This window comes from Arctopsyche grandis, chromosome 3 (assembly GCF_051622035.1).
Source record: "Arctopsyche grandis isolate Sample6627 chromosome 3, ASM5162203v2, whole genome shotgun sequence".
NCBI lineage: Eukaryota > Metazoa > Arthropoda > Insecta > Trichoptera > Hydropsychidae > Arctopsyche > Arctopsyche grandis.
This window is the reverse complement of record NC_135357.1, coordinates 26,943,618-26,954,753: the sequence shown is the minus strand read 5'-3', so window position 1 is coordinate 26,954,753 and position 11,136 is coordinate 26,943,618. Positions and strand designations below refer to the sequence as shown.

At 34.0% G+C, this 11,136-nt stretch overlaps 1 protein-coding gene across 1 annotated transcript in view; it reads left to right on the top strand.

The window, feature by feature from the left end:
- The first annotated feature begins 3,976 nt into the window (after positions 1–3,976).
- LOC143909179 (uncharacterized) overlaps positions 3,977–11,136 on the top strand; it is a 420,517-nt gene continuing 413,357 nt past the window's right edge. The window contains 2 exon segments of the mRNA XM_077427082.1: positions 3,977–4,309; positions 10,065–10,185. Coding sequence (XP_077283208.1) covers positions 10,066–10,185 — 120 coding nt within the window. The 5' untranslated portion in view covers positions 3,977–4,309; position 10,065.

Genomic DNA, 11,136 nt, shown 5'->3' with positions numbered 1-11,136 from the left:
CAAAAGTTGCGGTTTCGAACCGTAAGCATTTTTCCGTTTAACTTGTTTGCCCAAACGACCGGGAACTAATCATGCCCCTTCGTATAAATTCGAGCCACCGTATTTTATTGTATCGAGATAAGCGAGGGGTAGGTGGATTCATACGTACGCGGTATATTCGACAATTTTAGAACCACAGAATGGTCCATTCCGAAGTGTCATAATGAAAAATGTTCGTGTGCTTTGTAAGTGAGAGTGTCGTTGCTCTCAATTTTACGATCGCAAATGTACATTTAACGTGTATGTATGTATGTGTGTCCGCCAAGTTTATCACTGTTTGTTTTAGCTTTTAGTCTATTTTTATTGGTAAATATATTTGGATTTTCAAATGACGAAATTTCATTTATTATTTACGGAATTAATTAATATTCTAATTTTAATTAGTAATCCAATGGGAAAATTTAATTGTGTTCATCGAAATATTTAATCGGATTTGTTCATTTTGTGTATAATATTTCCAATAGTTAAATAATAATTTCCAATTATTTTGCTATGTTTGTCTCTACATACATTCAATTTAATTGTGTATTATTTGCTGGTCGATATTCGTATATAAAATATTATATTCATTTTAAGTACTTTTTACACAAACATACATCAGTATATACATAGTATATACATTTTAAATTATTATTATTTTAAAATAAATCTCATCAATATGGAAAATATGGTTCAAATGAAACTCATAAAATTCTGACCGTCTATCGTATGTGAAATAGTGTATAAATTGCGATAAGAATTTTATCAACGATGTGCTCATCACATTCAAATCGACCACGCTTTAGATATGCACGCATACCGATTCGCTTAGAATGTGCTCCATGCGTTATGTAATCATCGCCAACGTTCACCTGAAAGAGAACGAGATGCACAAGCCCGTGACGTGTAGTGTTTCTATTTTGGTAACGTGTAATCAAATTTATACTATCGTGCTATATATGTACATATAGTTCGGTGGTTAGCATATGTTGCTAGCAACTGAGAGGACATACAGTTCGAGCCCTGGTTAAACGTTGATTGAAAAGAATCATTCGGTGTGCGATTCTGTATTGCTGCGATATTTGTGAATCCAAGTCTTAACAGAGTTTTTCAATTTATCTGATTTCATTATTTATATATTAACTTTACATATACATACGGCCGCAAGGACCATTGAACAATAATATTACAAATAGAACAATAAAACAAAAAAATCAAAACAATATTAATATAAGAAAAGAAAAGAAAAAATATGAGTTTTAAAACTAATTGAATAAATAAATGAATGAATTAAAACAATAAAATAAAATGCATTTAGCATTTGTATAAATCAGAAAAATGATGATGCAACAATTTTTTTATACTACATATGTTTACTAATATTAAAAAAATCAAATTGGCTAAATACGTTTCCCAATTATTACAACAGTTTCTCACAAAATTGGTTACCTACCTACCATTTATTTATCACCACTATCTAATTGAATATAATTTCAAATTTACAATATATCTTATATATGTATATATGTAAAACTGAAACGGCGTCTTTAATTCGTTTCTGATTGGCTCTCGTCAAAGACGTTTCTGATTGGGTGGATTGGTCAAAGACGCTTGTGATTGGTTGGTCATTAAATAATATTATATTTTTTCAATTCAAATAAATTTAATAAAAAAACAAATGATATTTTTATGGTTTTCATTTTTTTCCATTTAGCGAGCGAAGCCGGGTAGTACCACTAGTAATGTTTAAATTTATATTAATTTATTTCGAATTAAATTTAGACCAAAGTGACTTTACAGGTTGTCTCATAGCGCCACTTTGGTCGGAAACATGTAAACAAAATTCATTATAAAATAGTATATACTAATATAATGAGACAACAAAGAAAAAGAAAAACAATATAATAATATATAAATAAAAATAATAATAATTCAGCTAAATAAAATAATGCAATATTATAAATTGCAGTTTCTTGAATGTCGTCCTATGCACACACAGTATCTGTAGCGTACGCACGTACATTTAAGTTTGAAAAATACTGTTAGTATGTAAGTATGTGCGCGAACAAGCAAGGATAGAAAGAGCGATCGGGACATGCGGGAACATTTTGGAACCCACAAACGGAGTTCCTCGAGAATTCGCGAATGGTCTGTCAAGTATGTATAAATTCGTACAATAAAAAACATATCGATGGCTTGGTGCACATATAATGTATTGTCATTTTTCAATTTGCATCGAATTTTAAGTTAATAGATGCTGGTTTTTTCTTTCAAGGTAATTGAAAAAACTTTAATTATTCCAGCATCTACATATGTATGTATGTATATTTACAAACTAAAAATTCGATACAAACTTAAAATTCGATGCAAATTCAAAAATGGACATACAATATTTGTGCACCAAGCCATCGATATGTACTTGTTTGGCCATATTTGTCGATTTGAGACAATCTGTTATAGCACCATACCCATCATACCCGGCCCGAGGGTATATGGTGCCCCTAGGCAGATTTGTTTCAGCACCCTCCTCCCCATAAACAATAAATTTTATGTTGAACAAAAATTAATAAAATAAAATAAAATACGAATAGCTATGAATAAATTGGGTAATGAAGACATTATTTTATATTTATTATTTATTTATTTATTTAAAGTTTGGACCATTGTAGCATTACAGGAATTCAAATTACCATTTGTGCCGACGACGGTTTGTTGTTTTACAAGTTTTATTCTGGAGTCGTTGATATTTGACAGTCAACTTCCTGCGTTCCTCGTAAATTATAATATTTTACAATCAGTATTGTTACTTCTTGTAAAAAAATTAAGTTGAATATAGAATGTTTTATAAGTTCAAAGAAAGTCAAATTATTATGCTTTATTTTTTCAATTTAATCATCGAAAAAGAAAAATGGGGGCGCCTAGCGCCCCCTTGTCTGTGGCAGCCCTAGGCACGTGCCTAGCCTGCTGCACCTTTGAGCTGGACCTGGCATCATGATAAGTAAAATAGAAAAAAAAATTATATAAAATTTCATTTTAATTGGAGTAAAAAATATTTTCATAACGTGTAAATAGTATTTTTTTTTATTTATTTATTTCATTAATAACTTTATATACGGCATAATAGTAGGAAGTCAATTATATGTCATACTTTTTTTTTTGTATAATTGCATTATATAATTATTACCGCTTTTTCTTACATTTCTGTTAATTTCCATGGTAGCATGATATGTGCCATGGTATGTGCCATGATATGTAAATCATATTTAAATATTTTAGACAAAGCGATCTCAATAATATTGACACAACTGTCACAAATTGGGCGGTGTACGCGAACGCGCAACCCTTCCGAATTGCGCGGGCCGAACTTCCGCGCGCACAGCGTGCACATCAGCCGCCCACCCACCCACTTTTTCAACGGGACCGCAACTCTTTCGCGGAGTTTGACCGCCCCTCCATCCCCCTGCTGCCTCTCTCGCGCCTCCCCCTCCCCCTCACGTTCATCGCCCCTCCCGCCCCTCCCCAACTTCTTTGTGGAGCTGCCGCAAACTTTGCGCAAGTTTGTTGGGCGTCGCGCACGTGACACTTGAGGCGCACTTTCGTGCCCGTCCTCGGCCACCGGACGGCCCTGTGTCCTTTGGCCCCACTTATTCCACTGTTGACGCCCGAATGTTTCGAATATTGTGCGCGATTAAGTGAAGAACGCAGAGCGGCCCCGGCACTCGTAAGTTATTGATTTTCCCCATTCAAACCCCTCGCCGGCGCGCGGCTCGCAGTCTCGCCCGCAGCACACACCCCACTTAAAATTAATTCACAACTCGTCAAAACTGAAAAAAAGTCGTATTTTATTTTAAAAAGTTTTTTCAAAAATTATTTTGACGCAATTCAATCGGCTTGGAAAAGTTTTGGTCTGTTTCATTTTTGACGAAAATTTGTGGTGGAAAATTCGCCCTCTCGCGCTACTGCGAGGCGGATCGAGCCGGACGCACAACTTCGGGCCGCACTTTGCGCCGAAGTTGGGCAAAGTTCCGCCATTTTGGTACATGGCGCTCGCGAGCCACTTGTTTTACAAAGAAACTTTTTATTAATTCTGGGGGGCGCCGATGTGGCGTCGGTCGCAGGCTGTGCTGCGACTCGGAGGCGTCTGCGTCGCGCGCCGCCACATGACAGTTGTTTGACGGTGTTTATCAACTTGTTGGCAAAAGTGTTTGGAGCCACGCAGGTCCCAAGGAGCCCCATGGACGCCCACGAACGAGGGAAGCCGCCCAGAGCGTGACCGGCGCCCCCCGACCAGGTGAGCCCCAGCTCCGACTCCGAAACCCCACGGAAAATCCCTCGAATCCGCGACGTCTTAGAGGTTATGTTTTGATTCCGTGGAACGACAGGTACTTTTGCATGTATGAGTCGTCCGTTGTGCGCATGTGTACCATCTCCGGGTGCCATACACGCGTGAAACTTTCTCGTGTGTTTATGTGATCGTATTGTGTGTTGTTTATCGATAATTTTTCGAGGTTATGTCTCCGAGGCGGGGTGAGTCACGGGGTGTGCAGGGACGGAGGGGTGTGCACACAATTATCGACTCTGTCGGCCTTTGCAATAACGCAACAAAGTTAGCAGCCGGCACAAAGAAATCCGCGCCCCCACCCCCTCCCTCCCCGCTTCCCCTGTCGGTGTTCCTCCCCCTCGTACCTCATCCTGCCGTCGGGCGTCCCTCTCTCCCTGTCGAGATACATGCGCCGTGGTCCCGCGGACTTCCCTATGATTTTGTGCGGAAGGGTGGCGAGCGTCACGTCACTTTCGTCAATAAAAATAAAGTTCGTTGAACGGTCTCGTGGAAAGTGTTCCGCTCGGTGGAAACTTTTCCGAATGTAGATTGGAGATTGCGCAACGGCCGATGGAAAACTGTTGATGTTTATCGACTCTCATGCAGGGTGTTGGAAAAGTTTTTTTTCTGCTTCGTACGGAAAATTAATGAAACTTTTTGTTGCACATAAAATATATGTATGTATGTACATACATAGGTACACAAACGTCGACACTGGCCTAGATTGAATTTTGAAAAAAATTACATACAAATGAAACCAAATCAAAGATTTTATTCAAATAAAATTTCTTGAGATGTCTGATGTATATTTTATTAATTTTGTAAAAAAGTTATAAAAGCAAATTTCATACAACTTTATCATTGACAAACTCAATAATAAAGTAAAACTTCTTTACGGACGGCATGGTTTGTTTTGATGTGAAAATTAACAATGCTAAAGTATTTCACGAAACTAAACTAGCACAATAAAGAAGGCTATCCATTCACATATAGCCTCCCCCTCTTCCGCCCTCCTTGAAAATCATCTCACAAACCTAACCTATTTTTACAAGCTTTTTATTAGCTTATTATCTAACATTTTTACATTTATTTATTTAACTAATGCAATAATGACATAACAGGTTTCCCTATTGCTTCATTTTGGTTAAATATATAAAAAAAATAGAAAAAAAAATAAAAGTGCATATAAAATACAAACCGTAAAGAAATATAGTAAAAAAAAAAAAAAAAAAAAATATAGATATATAAATACAATAAAAATTAACAATTTCTTATAAATTTTATAAAAATAATAATAAATACAAATCCAACTGGTTTTAATAACAATATCAACTGGTTTTAGGCAAATACATAGGTGTAAATTATTTTCTTCTATTTAAGAAGTAAATTATTTTTTTCTATTAAAATTTAACAATGAAATAGAGTATGTATTTTTTCATCATGTAATTTTATGATGAAAATGAAAAACTGTTTTTTTTTTTAATTTATTATTTTGTCTGTTTTATCTCTTTTACATTATTGTGAGTGGAGAAGTTTGTTTGTTTTTGTAGGGTTATCGTTATTGATTTTGGATATATTATATTTAGAATAAGCTGACCGGTAACGTGAAAGGATTTTGTTTGCGGGGTGGAAGGGTGGGGAGGGGAGTGAAATGGGTTAACATTATCCCAATACGGCCTCGAGATTTTTATCATTGAATATTGATATTATTATCGGTATTCCGAGGGTACGTTTAAGGAGTTGTCTTCCTCGTTCCAACAGAGACCCACACTTCTTTATCCCCCCTCCACCCTCCACCACAGTCTCTTTAAATAATATTGAAAAATTTCGAGGTCGTCAGACCATCCGAACTGAGATGGGGTTACGGCATAAAAGAGATAGACAGCATCTGGATTTGATTCTGCTCCAAACTGGGATGGTGGGGGTGTGGGAAAATCGGGTAGGGGGATTGCTTGTGTACTCTCCACCTTGTATCCGACTGCTGCCACCCTCTCCCCCACATTCAATGCCGCTTTATGGAGATTTAATTTTTATGTAAATGTTTTGCTCGGGCTTTTTTCTCGAGATTATGAATTAAGATTATGTTTATTTGTTTGTAAGATTTTTTTAATCTGAAAACGACCTTGAAGGTAATTTGTTTAAATTTAAATTAACCTTTGTAAGGAATGTGAGACGTATTTTATAAAATAATATATGTATAAACATAAATATTTTATCTAGAAATATATAAATTTGGTTCTTAGTATGTCATGAAACGGTTGATGCTTGAACATTTCAAGTCAAATAACAAAGTTTTATTTTTTTACTCTTTATACATATATGGTGCAATATCATAATTTTGACGTTTTAATTTGGCATAAAGTTGAAGTTATTTAATGAAATAAGATGATGCACGCATGTGTGTATTCAATCTTTTGCGAGTGCGAAAAAAACAAACCATTCTTTAAAATATTGTAATAAGATAACAGCACGTATTTTTTGTAACTACCTTATTATTTTTATTTTTTTATATTATTATTTTTATTTTACATATATACCAGGAAGGCCTTACAGGAAAATCCCAATGCGCCTTCCTGGCCAATTACAAATACAAATGCAGCATTTTTTATTATAATTCGTTGAATTGCGAGACACTGAAAAAACTCGCAAATTAACGAGACATCTATGAATTGTACATAAATTCTTATTGTACATCCATCAAATTTCAAATAGTGGTGACATAGTAGGTAGGAAGGATTTTTAGCCAATTTTTTTTTCCGGGAACCGTTTCAACAATGAAATCAGAGAAAATTGGCAAACTCTGATAGGAAACGATCAACCTGGAGTCACAAATCCAGGTCTGACCAACAGCATACTCTGAAAAATTCATTTTCATTCAGGGATAGAACCCGGCACCTTCTTGACGGTAAGCAGAAGCTTAACGTCCGAGCTATGCTGCTGGCTTATGTACGTAACGGCCTTGTACTGATTCGAATCCATAAAAGTTTACACTTGAAAAACATTTTTTTATATTTAAAAATACGCCATTTTTATATTATTCCATATATTTTTAATTCTTATATACGATACAACTGAGTACTCTTCTAAATACATATGTATGTGTGTATATAAAAATCAATGTTTGTCTGTCTGTCACGTATGCGTTCCTATACCATTCAACCGATTGCGATGAAACTTACATGAGTTATTGTGTGTATGCCCGCGATGGCTTCTGTTAAAAAAATAGCCCAAAAGTGGGAACGAGAACGGGAAAATGGGAATGAGTGGCATTCCAACGCAATAATTTCAAATGTATCCGCGTCGCCACCTTTGTAAACCTAGGGTAAAATAAACAAACAATTGAATAATTTCAAATATGTTCTCAGCCTACGTTTTTCCGACAGATTATTATTACTGTAATTCAATTTGACTATTAAGTATTAATTTGAAACTGAAACATTCACTTATCGAAACACATGGAAAAACGAAAACGGGAACGGGAACAGGAACAGGAACGGGAATCGCATGCATTATTTTGGCATTGCAACGCATGCCGGGTTAAGCTAGTTATTATTAAAAAAAATATTATATACAATAATTTCTGTAAAATTTTGCTTAAAAATATGATTTCACATAGCTACACTTAAATAGTGATAAATTATACGTCTCGCATGTTGAAACCGGGTTTGGCCAACTGGAAAATAGTATATACATATAAACGAGTTATTCACACCCCATTTCTACCCGGTCTGATATAATAGCATCTCAATTATTAATTGTATATAAAAAGTGCATTGTAGTGAGGACGGGTCGGTTGCATAATGTATGACAAATTAATGCATTTCGGCCGCCGTGTAGCCGCGTAAAAAATTCAAAATGTCATTGAAGGCGAGCCGCCCCTCTGAGACAGGGGTATGCCCGTTAATTGGATACGTTAGAAGTGACGTCGATACGGATCCGGGACACTGTAGGATTCGCGGGGTCGGGAAAGGGGTGAAAACAGGACTACTTAGTGCATTACCGCCTCAACCCTTTTACTTCTTTTCCCGCGTCACTCAAGCGCGAGTCCATTCAAGGGCGACTCGCCATAGACCGAAATTATTATCTCATACATATGCCATATTATAATATAAGCTCTTCAAACTAATTATTATAATATCTCTATCTACCATTATTATTATTTATTATTATTATTTATTATTATTATTTATTATTATTATTTATTAATAGTTTTGGACCATTATGGCATTACAGGAAGAACCTAATGCGCCACAATGGCCTACATTTGATAAATATATAAAAACATGATATAAAAACAAGTAATATATAAATAAAGGAAAAAAGCAAAAGTAGAAAACATGGTAAATAAAATAATAAAAAAAAAGTAACAAAAGGAAAATAATACATCAGAGAAAAAAAAAATTAACAAAAGTCAAAAATAAAATCCATAAATCCCATTCTTTGTTTACACTGAACAAAATTAAAATAGAACATTAAAATGTACAAAGGAGAAAGAAAAAGTAAAATGAAATGAAACAAAATATGAATAAAAAATAAAATCACAGCGAGGCCCAAATGGAAGAGAGTAGATTAAGATTCCACTCATACATCACATTCAAATTAAGAAAGTAATGATGAGCGCAGGTTACTATAAAATATTATTATAAAATAAATGATTATAAAATAACTAATGATTGGATTATGGCATATTAAGTTATTAAATAAAAAAAAATTAAAATAAATGTGTGAGTCCTGTGTTTGATCCGCACGCGGTCATATTTTTTACATATTTATTTTTTACTTAAAAATTGTGGTTATAAAAAGATTAATTTTACTATCAAAAAACAATTTTATCTTTGCATATGTATAAAATTGTTCTAAATGAATTCTAAATAAATACATATTTATTTAGAAGCCATTACGGATTGCCCCTGATTTACAACCTTGGTATTTAACCTGTATATATATATATATATATATATATATATATATATATATATATATATATATATATACATATTTAAATGATTATAAATTTGAAATCATATTTAAATAGTGGTATGTCACCACTATTCGAATATGATTTAGTATGAAAATTTTGCCAATTTGGTGAGGAACCATTTCAACAATGAAATCAGATAAATTCGCAAACTCTAATAGGAAAAGTTCGACTTGGAGTAACAAATATCCAAGTCTGACTAGCAGCACTGCAGAAATACAGAAATACCGAATAAATTATTTTCAATCGAGGTCAACCCAAGGCTTGAACCCGGGAATCTCTCGGTGGTTAACATTAAAGCACCCACCGAACTGCTGCTGACTGGAAATATATTTTTATTATTTTTGGTACTTCTGCATTCATACCTTTTATAAAAAAAAAATCAGTCGTTCTCACATATGTGAGATAATATTCCAAGGCTTACTTAAGAAGACAAAATAAATTTATTTATAATATATGTACAATATGGACGCCACTGTTAAAACCCTCACTGCGCGTATCTCGCAACGTCAACTTTAAATTTTAAAGGATTACACAAATTCAGATGCGCGCTTTCTTCGTAAATAAATAATTAAAGTTGCGCATACACTTTCGTTTGATTCGTTCATCCGCTTTTCGTACGCACATTCTACATATTATAATTTAACCCTAAAGCGTGGAATAATAAATAATCACGTATTACCTATTTATTTTATGTAAGCGGTATGTATAATTTTTAATGTACGGTTTTGTTTATCGTTGTTGCAGCATGTCAGGAAAAAAGGGCAAACCTAGCTACAGCATCAGACATTTGCTGCAGTTACCTTGCAGGAGTGGAAATTCATCGGGTCGCAGCCAGGATTCGGTCCCACCAACACCCTGCTTAAAGGTTTGTTTCTTAAAAAGTCTTATTTTAAATTATATTACACGTGTTTCTAGATATTTTATATTTGTTCGATGTGAAATTTGAAATTCGTATCTATGTATGTACGTACATAACTACTTGTATAATTTTGATGCGTAGGTGGTGGAGTTTTCTCGGAAGGTAAAAACTTTTTTTTCCCATTGCGAAAATAAATACGAGAGTAAAGAGGCTCAGAGCTGTTGCTATGGAGATCGAACGTATTATAATAACAGGTATGGGAAATTCAAACTCGTGTATATTTAAGTGTGCGTTTGTTTTTTCTGTATTAATCTTCGCTGAAGGAAAATGTCTCGAGCGTTGAAATTTAAGACTATCGATTCGATTTTCAGTTAGCAACAATATTGTCCTTTTTATACTTACGTGCAAAATTTTATTTAGTTGTATTTTCATCTATAAATACACTAGGTTAAGTTTGGTCTACTATTATTTACACTTTTTAGATTTTGACTAAAACACCTTCTATTTATGTCGACATTCAGAAATATGAATAGTCCCAAAATAGACAAATTTCATCGAGAAGCTCTTTCATCTTCGTTCTGTCACTTTTTCGATCTACCTAAATTTCCACTTTTGTCGACGTCGAGAAGATGTTTCAATAGTAGCAGATTAATCTTCTCTCTAAAAAAATATAATAGTAGAGAGTCTTTTCGTTATATCCATTTATTATATATTTGTTTGAAACCTTCATAGGAACTTTGAATTTTTTATCAATTCACTTCACTTATTTTTTCAGGTTTTTAATTATATGATTTTATTTCATTTTGACGATATTATACTCACAGATTCTTACAATCATTTTTTTTATTAGCCTCTTCTTACTTACACCGAGTCAATTTTTTAAAAATTGAACAAACATATGTACTATCTGTGTGTTTATATTTTTGATTATAATACAATATTCTAGTAACATTTGAG